We start from the raw sequence: 18,429 nt of genomic DNA on the forward strand, positions 1-18,429 counted from the left end.
ACAGTAAGACCACTAAGCCTCGTTGTATTTAAAGCCTATCAATTGGAACCGGAACCTTTGCGCTGACAAATGACTGTCCCCACGGCGCCGCTCGGTGGTGTTGATGGGTACGCGGAATCTCCAGAGCAAAAGGTCACAGCTAGATGATACCTGTTGACTGTTTGTCCCACGGCGCCGCTGGAGCTCCCAGCACCTCTCCCCAGGTACGCGGCCGACCGTGGTGTTGCCATGTATCGGTAAGGTCACGACCCCCGCCGTACGCTATGACCCATCACGCAGGATCGTCAGCTTTCCGCCTGTATAGGCTATTTGTTTGCGACCAGGGGGACCGGGCGGCCGCAGCGCACTCTGCGGGGATGTTAGCGCCGCACAAATGATGTCGGTGGGGGGGGGGGAGGATGGAGCCACCCCTCCCCCACCCCCATCCCCACCCCCACCCACATGCGCGGACCCGGAGGACCCCCGCACGATTGTTTCCGGAAACCGCGACTGCGCCGACGCACGCGCAGGGCGAAAATGCACCAAGACACGCAGGTAGGACCGCGACACATCGGAAAAAGGACAAGGATGCCAACTACAAGCCGTAACGATATGTGTACTAGAGCTATGTATTTGTACCTACACCGGACCCCATTGGACTTTTTGACGTGAATGGTGAGCTTGACCTCACATAGGTACCCACAACAATCTCGTCTATGTAATCACGTCTATCGGTCGATCGTAAATCGTGCAGTTTCCCATTGAGAAACAGAATAGCCGACTGAATGACAGGTTTGGGAATCTGGACGTGCAGTGCAATTCCGGCTAGCTTAGTGAACAGGGATAGCATTTAGTAAACAACATGCATTATGCATCGCTATCAGCTAAGCAATCATTCAAGCTTTATTTGATATGTGTGATTTTTTCATTAAGTATGACATGACCCATGGGTATCGTGGTTGTGTTGGCTTTGCTTTTTATTCAGAGGACAAAAATATGCAGCATGCACCGTTCAGAAATAAGCAAACAAATGATCTTATACCTAAGCAGCATAAAAGGATGACACCAGCGGATAGCACATATTACCAAATACCAATTTAGTTACCCAAGCATTGTGATAAATACACCAATCACCAAGCGCTTGTACCGGGTAGCTGCACTGGGTCGGTGAGCACGGGTCGGCTGGCGGCGCACTGACCTGAGGTGGCTGCTCCCGTGCCGATGCCTCTGCCGATGCGTTGGTCGGGAACGCTGACTGGATAGTGCAGTCTCCATCTGAGACAATGATCCGCTGCCCTCGCCGCCTACCGTAGCCGACACCAACAAAACCTGCCGACAGGCGCCGGACGTCAGTCACCCGACATCAGGCATCAGTCACCGGCCGCCAGTCATCAGACATCAGCCATCAGTCACCACTACCAGTACCAGCCGTCAGTCATCAGGCTCCAGCAAAACGTACCTACAGACCACGGACATATCACACAGGTCAGCAGCAACAATGAACAACACGATTGTGAAATACGGGGTTTAATTTCATAATTCATATAAAATCTGCGGATCGATTCAGCATGTTTTGAACACTGATGTCAACTAACATGTCCTTGTTCCCATGAAGTGAGCATGCAACTGAGTCATGAATAATGTATAGATCTTTATGCATGAATTCATAAAACAACTCAACAGGCAATATCAAAGACAAGAAGCATATTTGAGGGCTAACTGGAGCCAAAGCCTAAACTTCAAACGTCCCAAAAAGGTCACTGAACAACGCTAAAAACATAGCAGTACAGGTTTCTTTAAAGAAACCTGCCACCGTCCTCACCTAATTATGTGATGACGGCAACATGCTCCAACTCGGAATGGAAAAAAACTATGCACTGTTTTATGGCATACTAATTCCGCATTGTGATATGGCAGATATTACTGAGAGGTTTATGTGCACTCCATCTTGAATATCAAGAAGGATATTAGCAAAGTCGAGTACCTATAGGTACTGCCCTCGCCTCATTTTGGTAGTTATTCTTACTTCAACAGAACCGCTACAAGCTGGGAGATTTTACTATCATTCCATGCGAAATCATGTTACAGAAGTGATGTTCTACATCTCAGATTTTTCACTCCGTCATTGATCAATCTTTTTGTCCAGTATATGTAGGTAGACATAAAAACTGTTTGTTCTGTGACTGAATGGAGCAATAATCTCTTGCTGCCACACTGAACGAGGAGTTTAGTTAATGATGAGCTTCATTCTGTGGGGAACCGTGCGTCTTTGTAGTTATTGTGATTTTACTTATATCAGAGACCACAAATTATGCTCGTTTTTTATGTCATAGCTAAGAATACGTAGCACGCGTCGGACACGGGCTGAGTCTGAAGTTAACATACGATGCCGAGAAGATTATACGACATTAATTCAACGCATGGAAAATAGCGGCCAAACATTTATTCTGGTCTCAGCAAACACTGAGCTTCGGCCAATGAGGTTCAGGTTAACCTGCGCATGACCCATGGCTCTACAGAGCCCCAATCGTTTTCCGCATTCTGCAATCTCTTCTAAAAAGCTCAGTGCATAGACACGAAACTTTCAGCACATTCGGCTGCCTCCTTTTGACACTTGTGCTTAAAGAAAACCTTGTAAGTCGTAACTACCATAGGTCTACCGAAAATGACGTCAGAATAACGTCATGGTTGGTGGATAAAAGATGGTTAAACGGTAGTCGTTCTCAAAAGCCTGGTTTTTAAGCTAACACTGATTGTTTCTAAAATGTTTAAAAATTTGGAAATTGCATAAGTAAAGTTTGATAATAGGTATGTTTGCAATATTGACCTATGCATTGCCGGATAATAAAAAAGGAATATATGTGAAAGTATACAAATGAACTATTAAAGAACCCAGCCGTTTGGCCCCTGATCAAGCCAAAGGCTTTGCGAAAAATGGTGTGTTTTCTGTGACTACAGGGAGCCGATAATACCCAATTTTAAGGTCCTAGGGCATTGGATGACCTTCCAGGTCAGGTCAATTTTCGTTACCAGCCACAAAAGCCTGGAAACGCACGGACAATGTGCACTGACATTTGCAGAATCGCGATTAGGGCTTGACGCTGCTTCGAGAAACAGGTCCCAGGTCAAAGAACATTTCGGTCAATGTCAAGAACTTTCAAGGGTAGGTGTAAAATTGACTATTTCGAGAGAACTGAAAGTTTCGTTACACTCGGCCGCTTTTGTCGCGAGTTATTCGCAAAAAAAAAGAGAAGGGGATCCGTTTGAGCCTCTCTCTCTCTCTCTCTCTCTCTCTCTCTCTCTCTCTCTCTCTCTCTCTCTCTCTCTCTCTCTCTCTCTCTCTCTCTCTCTCTCTCTCTCTCTCTCTCTCTCTCTCTCTCTCTCTCTCTCTCTCTCTCTCTCTCTCTCTCTCTCTCTCTCTCTCTTATCCCTATAAGTGCGAGGGTCTGTTGCCGGGAGGCCTATTACATACGAACTACAGAGTGCCTAATTCTGTTGCAATAAAATAAACATAGCCTATATTTGGGAGACATGATAGGAAGTCCATAGGCATACTATAAAAATCTTGTGATACCTAATACGCTGGTACGGGGCTATATCGAGTATCACATACTCGTATCATTTTAGAGTATTCATATGGACTGCTAGGGAGAACCTACAATCTAAACCGCCAAAACGAAAGTGAAAAGACCAAAAAGGCGAAACTTTAGACTGCCTTTTATTTTGTAAGGTCCATCACCTGTATTGCAAACTACTTTTGATGAAAGCGCTGATGCAAAGACTGCCCTTGAAGGAAAGGGGATGCAAAATCTCTCTCTCTCTCTCTCTCTCTCTCTCTCTCTCTCTCTCTCTCTCTCTCTCTCTCTCTCTCTCTCTCTCTCTCTCTCTCTCTCTCTCTCTCTCTCTCACTCAGCACTCACCACTATTGCTGTCATGACGACCGGTCGCATTTTGCGTGTGCCGTCCTCGGCCTTTGCGGCGCTCCGATGATCACGACACCATGGGGATGCCGATGTCTGCAACACAAACACACCGGTCACCGGGCTATATAGGTGAGCGGCGCGTGCACGGCGATCACAGTGCGCAGGTCGCCGCGGTACACACCGTTCGTAGGTCGCCACCGACTTGGCGCACAGCCGACGAGCAGTGACGCACGTAGGAGGATCCACAGAGAAAACGACCGCCGCTGAGTTCCCACAGGGAAATAACAGCGACGGACACGGATCGCACACAGGGAGAAACACATCCGGTGGAATGCATACAACGATTAATTGGTCATCCTATACAGGAAATGCGTGTGTAACTGCAGCCACCACTGATATCATTGGTGACACATAGTGTCACCAATGATAGTGTCCATGACGCAAATTGCATGAAGCAGTTTACACGAAGGCGTTGGGAATTGGCAGGTAATATGAGGTGCATAAGGCGATGTCTGACCTTCCATGCCTCTTTTAAACAATCGGTACCTCCGTGTATTTTAGTCAGGTGTGGAGAACTGCTGTTGCAGGAGCCGATGAGGAGACACAGCACATCAAAGGCGAATATTGTGATAGTAAAAAATAATATGCTAATGTAATGAGTTTCTGATATGCTCGTATTAACTACCAAACATTTGAACGACTGTATTACATTGCACATCTCGCCAAAGACAAAACACCTAGCTGTAAGGATGCCGAGTGCAGAGTCGTCGAATTGCAGACCTTCGTCCCCTTGCCTCCGCACGGACGTCCGTGACTCGACATCGGGAGTACAGGGCTAAGGTGTCAAGTCACGTTGACACACGTGTCACTGCACGTGTGACACCGCTGACACCCGATGAATTGCAGCCCCGCATACCTCGGTGCCAGCACCCGGCACTCGTCAAAGGCCCAGCGCCCATCCGCGCCGCCAAGAGTTGAGAGGCTTAGCATTTAAAAAGATGGGCTGACTCATTCACGCAGTGGAGCAGCCGGGCCGGGCTGAGCCGTTTTTGGCGGTGGGCAGCCACGATAAGACGTATGTACTTGACTTGCGGGACCGTTGGGTCGCATGTTTTAGCCTAGCGAAGTGGACGGTGAGCGACGGAGCAGCAAGCGGCGTGCGACGGACGGCGGGCGGCGGAAACACTGCTCCCCGCCCCTGCCACCCGGCTGGACGCGGGCGGCGGACAGCCAGCTTCCCGCCCCCGCCACCCTGCTCGGGAGGTCGCCGCCTCGGTTACCACAGGTCGGCTCCGTTTGATAACGGTCAGCAGCCGCAGTCACGAGCGGTGCTGGCAAGGACACCTGTCACTCACGAACTGGGGTGTAAGTCGCTGGACTATCCCAAACAGCCCGGAACCTCAGCGATATCACGTGAGTACTGAGTACCGTGCCAACGATTCTCAGGTGTACCGACGGCGCGTCGGTACTTAAAGGGACCCGCCCACCTTCAAAAAAGTTAATGAATCGGCATGAAAGTGATGTCGCTCGGTTCAGAAAGAGCGAAAACGAATATCTACCAAATTTCACCGAAAAATACTCACCGGTTTTCAAGATATTGGACTTTTACTTTTGTTTACTTTTTGGGATCCCCGCTGTTCCTAGCGACTTTATTTGGAAGCAATAGTTTGGCAGCTGAAAGTGCGGCGCTTGTTGCGCGCAAAGCAGCATATAGGTACCACCGCATGCTACGGAACGTTTTAGTCAAACATTTAAAAATCGTTAGATCTGCGCTGACGTCACACATTCAGAGGGGTATTCAAAAGCATTAGCGCTGACGTCACACATTCAGACGTCTGAATCCAAATGCTGCAATTTTGAAATTCAATATTTCCGATTTAAGGCATTTCTCGATGTTGTGAGTGCTGAAACCGGTAATTGTGAGCCAGGGACCCCATTTTGGCAATCTCAACTCAAATCTAATGTTAAGGTGGGAGGGTCCCTTTAACCCGCGCCCCGCTGGGCTATTCAGCCATACGCGCCCTGCTGGGGGGGGCAGATTCTGCCCCCCCCTGTCTAACTTCCGAACCGCTGGTCGTAGAAAGACGGGGGAAAACGGCAATCGAAAGCTCTCAACAAGGCGGATCTTAAGAGCCCAAATTTTTTTGCTTAAGTAGGTCAGAGGTCAGGTCAAGGTCAGGTCAAGGGTACAAAATGCAAGTTTCTGCAGTATTGGCCTTGCACCGTAGTTGCCGAAGAATGGACTGAGACTGATTGCCCAAAACGTGTTCTTAGACTACCAAGACAATATTCGTTGCACACAATGTCATTCAAAGGTCAAGGTCAAGGTCAGGTCAGGTCAGGTCAGGTCAGGTCACCAAAAACAAAATATAGAAAAGGGCATGTGCGACACATGTTTTATGGGTCATTTTACTCATGGAATTCAATAGACACACTCAATAAGTGATATGGACCACCTCTGGATGAATTTCAGGTCGAGGTCAGGTCAAGGTCAGGTCAAGTGAGGTCAAATTTTGAAGTTGGTTGTTAAGGCCTAAAAAGGTGTCTATCCGATGCAGTTTTTCACGGCAAATCGAATGGTGCTATTTTTATTTCCGTACGAGGTCTAGAACTTCCAAAAAAATCATTTTTCAAAATTTTTGTGTGTCGTGACGTCATAAAATTTTGAATAACTCCCACATTTTTGAACCGATTCTTCTAAAAATTGGTATGTAGATGCACATAGACCACTTCTTTGACATATATTCCGGTTTTTTCGATAAACTCAAAATTTTGGATTTTATAAATATTTTCCCAAAAAAGTCAGTTTTTTGGAAAAATTTTGGCCAAAATCCAAAATTTTCAAAACACCGAGATAGCCATTTGATAGACAAAGTAGAATCACGTATAACCTTTTTTGTTACGTCTTGATTCCTTTAAAAATGAAGAAGTTAGCGGCGTTTGAAATTTTGCCGTTTTTTAGGCGAAAATGGCGAACATGACGTCACTAAAACGTCAATTTCTCAAAAATTTTCCGACGGATTTCGCTCAAATTTTCAGGGAACGTGTCAAATTGATGTATGATAAGGTACTGAAAGTTTGACGTCGCTGGCGTAACGCGTTTAGAAGTTATTGGCGAAAAACGGGAGGGGGGGCAGATTCTGCCCCCCCCCCCCCCAGCGGGGCGCGGGTTAAGACAGCGACGTGGCGTCTCTTCTAACACCGCCGCCGAGGCGGTGGCTTGGAGTTGGATCACCTAATGGCGGTCACCTAATGAGGTGGCCATTGCCAGACTGCTTGAAGTAGTCTCCAAACCGGTTAATGGAGATGCAGCTTTGCAGCTAGCAGTGAGTCCCCAATGGGCTGAGCAGTTGCTATCCAGTGGAGGCCTCGAGGAGGCGAAATTCTCAGCGTGAGAGCAGTTTCGGCAGTTGTCGCCAACGCTGAGCTGTCTCGGTCTGTCTGTGTCACACTAAGTACCTTTCCTATGATAAGCGTCGCGGTTGGCTGACTATGTGAAGAACAGCCTTGCTGGAGGGTGCCGGCGGTATCGACCGGCCTCTCGAGTGAGATCCTAACCATATATACTGAGAGATACCGAACAATGGACACAATAGTTGAGAGCATAGGATAGGCTCGGTGGGCATTGTTTGCATGGCGATAACAGTCACAATTACCCATCAGTGTGGCCGAGCGGCCGAGCCATACATTCCGGGCACTCAGACTAGGCAACGTCAGTGTGGAGTACATGGGAAGGTCAACAATTGATACAACAAAGCGGGGAGGATTTATTGCATAACTTTGAAGCCGTCGTTCTGGGTTCACATTGTTTCGGTGATGTAATAAAAGAGATGCGAGATGCGTTAGAGGAATACAGCCTTCTACCTGGCAACTACGCTCACCTGTATTGTCTGAAAAGTTTCCCTTGCTCGCACAATATTGCTCGGATCTCCTCAGACTCCAAATGTCTCAATTTCACAGCACAACTGGTAGTATAACAGACTCACAATCACTGCATGCTGGAAGCCCGATGCTATCCAAAAAGATTATTCGACCGGTGCTGTGCCTCAAATCCGGCGACTGTGTGTCGACTGATGTTCTTCCGCGTCCCTCCGTGATGTTCAGCTTCCCTCCGCCTCCCTCCGCGTTCCCGGCCGCTTCCCTCCGCGTTCCTAGCCACTTCCCTCCGCGTCACCCGCTCAGGAGGGCACCACAAGGTCTACTGGACCAAGGGACGTATCACATAGACTCCAGGTGGTCCGACGTCACGTCCGTCGCGTCACGTCGGGCGCGACGTCACATCATGGCGTCACATCGCGTCACGCCGGACGTTGCACATATCTCGGCAGCCGCTGGCGTACTCCCCCAACGAATCAGTGGCACAGAAACCGCACAGAAGTCGCCCAGAAGCCGCCCGGAAACCGCACAGCCTCCCCGCAGCAGCCAGGTCTTAACTATGCCTGACTCGCGCGGCAAGTCAGAGTCACGTCTTCACTGCTTTATAGGTGCGAGGCTCGAGAGAGCGACGCTCGCTGACCCGACCGGGCTCACTCATCGCGGTGGTGGTAGAAATGTGTCTGCACGTTTGTGCAGAGGTCACGAGGGATGCACACGGCACGGCGTTGCACACGGCATCAGATGTGTTCCGATCCAGTCGTGCGGATGTCCCATGACTGAAAGATTGCAGAGCGAGTGCCTCATGACGTGGAGTGCACTGGTGAGCGGATATCCTAGTGCAACCATAGATAGAGAACAGATAATTGCAAAATATTGCACTTTGATGAATGGGTATTGCGTTAGGGTTCCTTTTTAGCTGCTTGATGTATCATCGTCTTGTTTTAGAGGTGTATTCATCAAACACTATCAAGTTGGTATTAACCCTCGCCCTGGCAGGGGGGGGGGGGTCGATGCGACCCCCCCCCCTAAGGTTTTTCGAAGATAGCGTAAAAACGGCGGCGCGCAGCGCCGCCAAATTTGGCACAGCCTATGGGGCAACCTTTTTACATATGACCTGAAAATTTCAGGTCCGGATGACCTTGGGTCAGGTCATCAGGTCAGAAAAACCGGTACAAGGTCATGGTCAAATTTCAATTTTCTTTTTGCACCTGTCCAACTCACAGTTTTGGACTGATCTCCTTCAAACTTTCAGGATGTGCTAAGTTCACCGAGTTGTATAACATATAGTTCGGATTTTTTGAGGTCACTGACCTGAGGTCAGTTAGAGGTCATTACGTCGTAATGTTAAGCCTATGGGAAAATACTAAAAACGGAAAATACTGGAGTTATCCGCTTCGTTCTATCATTTTTGTGCTTTGAAATCACAGTACTTAACAGCAGGTCACTTGGTGCTTCTTTGTTTGGTGTACTTATCCATGGGTCAGGTCAAATGAGGTCAACTGAGGTCAAATGACGTTTTTGTCAATAACTTGGCACATAATGACGCTAGAGCTTAAAAAATGGTATCATTGTGTTACTGGTGATCAGCCGAATCGATTGATATACGATATGACGCAATTTGGTTAACTTGAACTTAATTTATAAATTTAAGTTTACTTAAAATTTAAGAAAAACTTTAAGTACACTTAAACAAGCTAAAAAGTATATCATTCGACGCGCCTTGACGTGCTGAGTTCACTGGTGCTTTTCTTTTTGCTCTATCTTAATTAGATCAAAAGTTATAAGCGAAAAACTTTTGACCTGTTTTTAGCGAAATTTTTACATTTATACCCCCCAAAACCCCCCTAAATATTGATCTAGAGCAACCAAATTTGCACAGGGGCGAGAACTCCAGGGGGCCCACCTACCTACCAAATTTGGTGTTTCTAGGTGCCATAGGAGCCAATCGCGAGGGGGGGGGTCGCATCGACCCCCCCCCCTGCCAGGCCGTGTTATGAAAAATGCCCTGCCAGGGCGAGGGTTAAGTGTTTGTTAGAAAAACTTTCGATGTTTTCCGGATGTGACGTTGACAACCACCATAATTTTTAGGACAAACATCTTTTTCGTTGTTGGTACACTAGAAATCACAAAATAATAATAACAATAATATTGAAGCGCAGAGTTGCGCTGAAAAACCCGGATCCGCCATTCTGGCCTGATCGTCTAAAAAAAAAAGAACAGGTCTCAGGTCAAAGGTCATTTGGGTACGGATCATCAGATTTTCAGGGTAGGTAATATGTATATAATTGTTTAATTCGAGGGTACGAAAGGTTAGTCGCGATCCGTCACATTTTATGCCAGCTATTCACGACAAAACGAGGAGTTGGTCCGTCGAATCCGTGCGAGTGCGCGTGCAAAAAGCAAAATGAGTCAAAATCGAGAATCAAAATGCAATAAATAGCTATCAATTATAAGGTATCTAATACGAAGGACGAAGAAGGATCCCTTTCATACAACACGTGGTCAATAAATGCGGGATGTCACGACCCCTCAGCATAATTAACCCGGAAGCTTGTAAGGCCGCGTTCTTTATTCACTCAGCCGGCGCCAATTTGTGATATGAAGACACCTTTATCGCCATCACCCTGTCGACAGAGCAGGCAGGCGACTGGCTTCTTTATGCAGCCAATCTCCATAGGGGTCAGATGTGAGTAGCGGTCATTGTTTAGAGATCAACAGAGCCACCATGGCCGCTGACAAAGGGCGTCGTTAGTGCCGTGGTTCAATCGTTTACAGCCAGCAACAGTCAATGGACATTATCGGATGCACAAAGCAAAAGACATAATTACATATGTTTTCATTTCTGACGCCAGTGCAGCTCTCAACACCGACGGGCATTTAGCATTTTTTTATCAGCAGGCAGGCTTACAATGAGGTAACATGAATATGTCTTTTTAAGCTGAATCAAAAACCAGCGATTCAAGGGATTTTCGTATGGCATGCATTATGCATTGATACGGGAAGCGCTTTCCATCCCTACCTAGCCGCCAATTAAGACATTGACTGAAGTATACTGAAAATAATCAGATGGCAATGGTGAGGTTCCATTCAATACGTCAGAGAAACTTGGCACACACCACCACAGTAAACACCGTCTCCATCGCGGTCGTCAGCGTCAGATATTCATCGGCACCCTGTGGTCTCCGGTTACCTCCTCAGCTTTATGATCAATAAACCTCAGACGTCGGTACCTCTCTCTTATTCAATTAATTCACTGACCTCATAGTGGCCAGCAGCGATCCAACCGGCTGACGCGACGATCGGGCCTTGATCGCCAGACACCACAACAAGACACGACTGAGACTGCAGCCTAACCGGCTGGGATCAGACATTCCCTTGCCGACCCGACGTTTCAACGATCCTTTCTCAGGCGGCTGACCACCAGCAGTTATTATTCTATCGATCTATCTCCCTGACCGCGGGCATCCATCCATGTCATCGACCGCCTGCGGAAGTTGCTGACTTCTCAATGACGAAAATGGAGGCCGATCACCTGTTTGAACCAGATTGAAGAAGACATCTGGGCTATCACGGAACTATAGTCTGGCAAACCTAAGAAAGAACGGATTTAAAGTGCAGCGGCCATTGATGTATGTGCATTTATATACCATGAGAGCATATTTTCTCTCACAGTTTTTCACACGAATTTCTCCGAACCATACATTTCAAGTGATTAGAACACGTGCTAAGTGATTCAGGCGTTTTAACTCCGTTCTTTCCTAGGTTTGCCAGACTATAGATGGGGGGAGGGGGCGTGGGGTAAGGAGCTGTATCATGCAAGCACGGATGATACATAACACCAATTATCTGTGCGGTGTCATTTCCGACTTGATTGCACAGATGAGCCACCAACGACACCTCAGACAGACCAATCATTCAATGGATTGGGGTGGTGTGACTGACAATATCAACACCCACGACGGGTCCACAGTGCAATGTACTTCAAATGTCAACAGTTGACCGATTCATAAGCTACCTACACCGTAACGGAAGGTCCGGTCATTTACAGGGCGGTCTTACCTATTGCTGTCGTAAAGACATGACCATAAAACAGCTCGGAGAAAGGCACAAGTCGCAAACTACCTAGCTTCAAACGGAAAATATCATATTAGGCATCACCAGAGCTCAATAGGCCCCTAAAATAAAAGTTTGGTAATTGTAGGGAAAACCAAACATGAGAATCTACCGACCATCTTCTGTTCGAAATGACACATATTATATGCATATTTTACAGGAGGCACACAAGTCCCTCATAAAACCTTCCCAGATGTTCGCCACACACCGCTGCGACCATGACACTTTTACATGCAGCACCTTGTCCAGTCCGTCTGCCGCTCCATATCGGGTCATCTGAAGAGGCCTTCCGCCCCTAGCGCCCGTCACCACGGCTTAGAGACCATGAGCGGCAGTGGCGCTAAGCGGCCATTGTGAATCGTTAATCAACATTGAGGGTGGTCGGTGGGCGAGGACCTGCCAACAGATAAACAGTCCGCCGGACCGAGGGCCGCCTTATTACAGCGCGGCGCCGGCCTCTGAGCCCAGCAAGGCCGCTCAGATACACCGCCGCCGCCACTCGGTGTCTTAATAAGCTTAATGATAAATGAATGGTCAGGATGAGAACACATGCTGATTCATCGACAGAAAACAAACGAACAAATAGTAGTAGCTGACAACTCGTCATTAGAGATGAAGCATCAGTTAGCGAATACGTTATGCCGTGATATATCACGAAAACCATCGACATGTCAACTTCTTAGAGGACAGAGGATGTCATGAAGAAACATTAAAAAGTCTACGCGGTACTATCTTACTTTTTTACTTTATCACACGCTTTTTATGCAACTACGTCATATTAGGGCCCACGTAGATACTTACAGCACCTAGTCGTATGTAACCTGCAACGGCGAGCTTTGCTACCTCATCTGCAGTAATTAGGTACGGTACTATACAGCTAATACGCACAGTAAGACGCAAACTGCCTGATAAATATATCGAGCCAGAGATAGTAGCCAATTAGTATCAATATTGTGGTTCACTGGTTATAAACGCAGAAAAAGATAATGTCACAAGACGGGTTGATTTAAGTAGCCCGGGAATGTTTTCTGGTTAGGCGCATACTTATTGCAATATTGCAAGCTTGGTGAATGGAAAAACATACTTGCCCGGAAAGCCAAGTTTTTATTGCTAAGCGAGCTAGATGGCTCAACATCCACCCCATTGCTCCTTTGAGGAAATAGAGCGCGAATAAAAATTATGGCAATTCAAACTGAATTATTCATCGCGTTTCCCCCGATTCACCATCATTGTGTTCACTTAAGAATCGCTGCTTGTTCTTATCTGCTTTGTGAAATAGGTGGGTAATGGTATGTTTCATTGACGTAAAAACAGGTCACATAAATCACACCCCACGCATTTCAGTCAAAGCATCTTCTTAAATACCACCATAAATTTAGCACATCTATGGATTGGCCATTAGTCGTAGCATTATGAAGTGTACGACATGTATAAAGGGGAACGTGTTATATAACTAGGCAAAAATAGACGATTCTGCGATTAATCACGTTCCAAGCATGCCAACTCCAGTACAAAAGGCGTCACATGCCAGAAAGTCGCGCTCACGTGAACCGTCCGCTGTCAGGTTCGTGCGAACACGCGTTTTCATGTTTGGTGATTTTTTGTAGCGCTGGATAATTTATGACTGTTTTAACAAGTAATAAATCCACTTGATCATTACCGCAGTCCCGAAAACGAGTTATGACGTCAATAACTTGGTAGCGGTTATGGATACACGCAAAACTTAATTCAATCAACGTTTTAAATATGGGTGTAGAAACCATCCTGATTAATCGCTCACTCTCGACGGTTTACTACTGGATTTAAAATGAACAAAAATGTGAAGTGTACCAAAGAGGAGCCACGCATGTCGGCTAAAGACATTTGCCAACAAACCGCGCACATTATTCTCCCTCCCTCCCTCCTCCCTCCCCCTCTCTCTCTCTCTCTCTCTCTCTCTCTCTCTCTCTCTCTCTCTTCTCTCTCTCTCTCTCTCTCTCTCTCTCTCTCTCTCTCTCTCTCTCTCTCTCTCTCTCTCTCTCTCTCTCTCTCTCTCTCTCTCTCGGCCCTTCCCTCCCACTTCCACCCCCTCCATTTCTCTGAAGAGACCGCCCCCATTTATCCGTCCGCGTCACCCAGCCGTCGTCAACAAATCACGGTTCAACACTCCTTGGTGTCTGAACACCCGGCACTCCGCCTTCCTCCCTCCCTCATTGCCAATTTCCATGGCACTCGCGCCGGAAACCAGCCGCGAAACCAACGAAACCTGCTGGAAAGCCGCCGGAAAGCCTCTGGGCAAGTGCCTCTCATCTATGGGTCGGGAGGCGGCGTGAAACGCGCCACTGCTTTCTGACCGCGGCGGTGTCTGGCGGCCGGTGCCTCTGGCAGGACTGTGAGAGACAGCTTAAGTGGCCAACGACTTCTCCGCAATGCCACCGGCGCGGCGATCGGCATGGGTTCCCATTCAACTGCCAGAGGTGGGCACCGGCCCACGGCGGTGGAATGTAATTCCCATTGTGAGGTGTGATTTTGACTGAAGTCCGCCGGCCACCACCTTTTCATGTCACCGTCAAAGCAGACTGATTGCGTGCGTTTGTGCGAGGGGCGACGATTTACGGTGTGTCCCATGAATGTCCGTCCTCCCCTGCTATATGTATGTTGTCCAGCGCCCTCTGGCGAGCTGTAACAGCTCTCACCAGGTGGCAGGCAGCTCGAGCTCAGTGGCTTATCCCCGTACCCCCCTGTGGCGGCCTGACGGGGAGAGGAGCCGCCGACTGGACTCCGAGACTGGCGCGATGGACCCGCACGGCACAGCATCTCCGCTGTCATCGTCCCACCGGCCTGCTGTCCAGCACGTCCCTTTTCTCGCGGCGGCGGCAGCGCCGGGCCACTCAGGGCGCCAGTCCGATGACTTTGTTGACGCCAGCCGTGAGCGGCCACGGCCTGCCTGTTTTCTCAGGGGCGTGGATGGCGTGGAGAGGTGCTCTCGAACGGCCGGTCACCTGCGGATGGGTCCGCCGAACCAACACCGGGCCGCGACGCCGCTGGCCGCTCTCAGGAACAGGACAGTGGAACCCTCCCGGTCAGGAGGTGCGCCACGGTGCGCTGAGTGCACTCCTCGAACGCAGCCTGGGGCTGGAGAAGAGTCAAACCGCACAGCGGGGGCTCCACACCGCGCTTCTGGCCAGGAGGTACTGACTGCAGATGGGATGATGGGGATGGATGCACTCACATTATTCAGGTCTAATGGGCCCACACGTCATCGTGACTATAAAACAATATCAAGCTGCCGCAGATACCGAGAAACATGAATGGCCAGACAAATGGGGAGGGTCGGCTCCAGACACGTCGGGTCGATTCCGGTTAGAAACCTGTCCTCGGTCTAGTGAGACGCGCAGCTGCTATGAATATGTCATTCAGAACACCATCGATAGCCAACAGAGACGCCATCGATAGCCAACAGAGACGCCTCCGCGGCCGGCGCCGCTCCGAGGGTGCCCTCGTGTCCGCCCTGACCTGTGGCACCACGTGGTGCCGCCCTGGTGACAGTCCCTGGGTATCCCGCAGAGAACGGTGGACTCGGCCCGTGGGTGTTGGGCATAGAGCACGCCCTTGACGCTTTAATAACTGTTAATAAAGGACATTTAGGTCGTGAATCATCTCATTACACGATCAGATGCAAATTACACGTTATTTGGGGCTAAATGTCCACTTGTCCGCTTGCGCGTAAATATCAATAACTGGGCATGGTTTCAACATCAGGCTCGCTCTTCACACATCTCCGATGTGAATGCCGGATTGTGTACGTTCGTTCGGTGACCTTAGCGTTGTTATTCCTGTTTTTCCTTCTGTCATAAAGCTACATTGCAATAAAAACTTCGGTTCCAGAAAGGAAAGGTGATATTCATGGTCGTTCAACTTAGCTGTTGTGACCTCGAGCCTCGAGGCAAATGCTACATTTTGCAGGCTACTTCTTGCGGTGCAGCGTATCAAACTCGTTTAACTGTGGTGGTCAATTGCTAGCCAAGAGATTAGATACGATCTTAAGTAAGTTGTTTACGGCGTAACAGAGAGAGCTGCTATAACGAAGCTATTGATGCCCGCTCTACAGCAGCTTGCAGCTTTAGTCACTCCCCACATATAGGTATACTTACCTACCAAGGAATATACATATTTAGCTACCTCACTTGATATCTAAGATAGCATGCATTTATAAGACATCCTAACGATGAAACCTATTTGAAAATTTGTTTTAATTAAAAGAAAAGATATCTGGAATGTATGATTAGTGTTAACATTATGCATTGTGCTGGTTAAGGGGAAACTGATACACATGTTGAAATTCGGTCATGAGTGGTTTTAAGTAATATTTGTATCTTGCTGTGATCAGTGATTCGCCCGGCCGCCGGCTGAGCTTCCCGGCCGACGCGCGGCCGCTGTATTGCGGCACAGCATCACTCGCTGGAGCGGGGCTGTGCGGCGCGGACTCGTGCAGTGATTGGTCGGCTGCTGACCACGTGATTGTGAGGCGAGGTCGGGTGAGTGTGCGCCGGCGGAGGGCAGTCGGGCAATGTCTGTTGTCGCGGCTGGTGCGTTGGGACCTCGAATGTTATATGCGTTTGCTGGGGACGTCGGCAGACTCGTCTGAGAGGCTTGCTGTCGGCTTACTCGGCGACGCATATACATTCGAGGGTCTAAATCTGGGACTGAGTCTGTCCGGCTCGTTCCTCATTCGCTTTTTGGCCCCAACCACCGATAGCACAGCGCCGTGAATATGTAAGCCTTACTAGTCTGAGCGGCCTGTTCGGCGAGCATATTCACGGAGCTGTTCGTAACATTTGAGCGTGCCTTGCAATGTCGCTATTTCATACGGCAACGCGCCTATTCAGGGAGGATATTCACGGGTTGGGGAGCCATGAACGAGGCTCTCATTTCGTAAAGTAGGTTTCTCTTGGTTTAGGTGCCGCTTTTGTACTGGGCCGAGTCGGAGCCCTGTCCCGCCATGGTTGTTGTCAATTTTGTGGATGATCAAAAATACATCCGCCTGGTGTATTTATACCTTCTTTAATTTGGAATCGCAACATAGTCCTCCGGGCCGGATCATTTATTCAGTGGAGGACACAGTCCCCATGGCTACCGGACATTTAATTTGTTGAGTCCACTGGGTAAATTGATGGTTTGTTTTGAATATACAGTCCACTTTGTACTTTGATTTAGTTCCCATTTCACGCAAACATGGAGGAGCTACTGGCTGCTAGGTCGCGTTTCCGCACAAAGGCTACTAAAGCGTGCAACGATCTCCGAGCCTACAGGGAGGGAGATCGGAAAGCGCTAGACCCGGACCAACTTGCCCTAAAACTTCACCATGTGGAGAAGATCCAGACTCAGTTGCAGGGCTTGCAGGTCCAGCTGGACAAACAGGGTCAAGCTGATGAGACAAATCATGTTCAGACTCTGGAGGATGAGGCCTTCCTCGGTTCTCGCCTCTTGGATCGCCTCGAGAAGGCAGAGGAGGCCCAGTTCAGGGCAGAGTCGATGAAGGCAGCTGGTAGCGCCGGTTTGAAATCAACTCTCACCGTGGCGATTCCCACATTCGATGGTGATGTGATGAGATGGCCCGAGTTCTGGGAACTGTTTTCGATTGCTGTGCACGACAACCCTGGCTACGCAAACGTTCAGAAATTCGTGGTCCTCAAGTCGCATCTTGCCGGAGCGGCATTGAGGGCCATTCAGGGCATCCCAGTCACGGGTGATGGCTATGTGCAGGCGGTGTCAGCTCTGAAAGCGCGATTTGACCTCGAGAATGTGCGACGGGAGACTCTCTTGAAGGAGCTGATGAACATGTCATCAGTCCGCCACGGTGACTTGAAGGCCATGCGATCCTTCATAGATCACCTGTCTGCGCACACGAGAGCTCTCAGCACTCTGGGTGTCTCCTCAGAGAGCCTATCCAGCCTGCTGCTGCCCATGGTGAAGGGCAATATCCCCGAAGACTGGCGTCTGGAGTGGGCCCGGCGATCGAGTCACCACTTTGATGACTTCCTGGTGTTTTTGAAGGAGGAAATTCGGGTCAGAGAGCTTGCTAGGGGCCCGAATAGTGAATGCTCTGCTGTTGACCCACCAGCAACGTTCTCGGTGACCAACAGAGACCTCGACTCTGAACACCTGGCCAGGGAATGTCTGGGCAGTCCGTGTGCTGAGCGTGGCCGCCAGCATCACTCGCTGCTGCATGATGCGGAGTTTGGAACGCAGCGTTCACCCTCAGCAGTTTCTGAGTTGAGCCCTGATGCTGAACCACTCCAGCCTCCTGAGCCTCCTGCTCCGGGTACTTGTGCAGAGGCTCAGACACACGGTGTTGAGCTGCCCAGCCGTCACCGATACAATGTCAGCTCTACAGAAAAGAGTTTCTTGCAGACCTCTGCTGTTGTGGCTGCAGGTCCCAGTGGTCGGAAACCGACATGCGGTCCCCTTGTTGGAGGATCTCACGCCTCCGAACTTGACATGAGGAGCACAGACGTGCTGTGCTCACCACCCCCAATTGCTCAGCCACCTCGGTTGC

At 49.1% G+C, this 18,429-nt stretch overlaps 1 protein-coding gene across 1 annotated transcript in view; it reads right to left on the reverse strand.

Moving 5' to 3' along the window:
* Positions 1 to 18,429, reverse strand: part of LOC122366020 — a 74,045-nt gene that overhangs the window by 1,531 nt on the left and 54,085 nt on the right. The window contains exons 3-4 of the mRNA XM_043337762.1: positions 3,900 to 3,995; positions 1,178 to 1,308 (exon numbers count right to left, since the gene is read on the reverse strand). Of these exons, the coding sequence (XP_043193697.1) occupies positions 1,178 to 1,308; positions 3,900 to 3,929 (161 nt within the window). The 5' untranslated portion in view covers positions 3,930 to 3,995. The remainder of the gene's footprint in view (positions 1 to 1,177; positions 1,309 to 3,899; positions 3,996 to 18,429) is intronic.

This window comes from Amphibalanus amphitrite, unplaced genomic scaffold (genome assembly GCF_019059575.1).
Source record: "Amphibalanus amphitrite isolate SeventyFive unplaced genomic scaffold, NRLGWU_Aamphi_draft 000029F_arrow, whole genome shotgun sequence".
In the NCBI taxonomy this organism is placed as follows: Eukaryota; Metazoa; Arthropoda; class Thecostraca; order Balanomorpha; family Balanidae; genus Amphibalanus; species Amphibalanus amphitrite.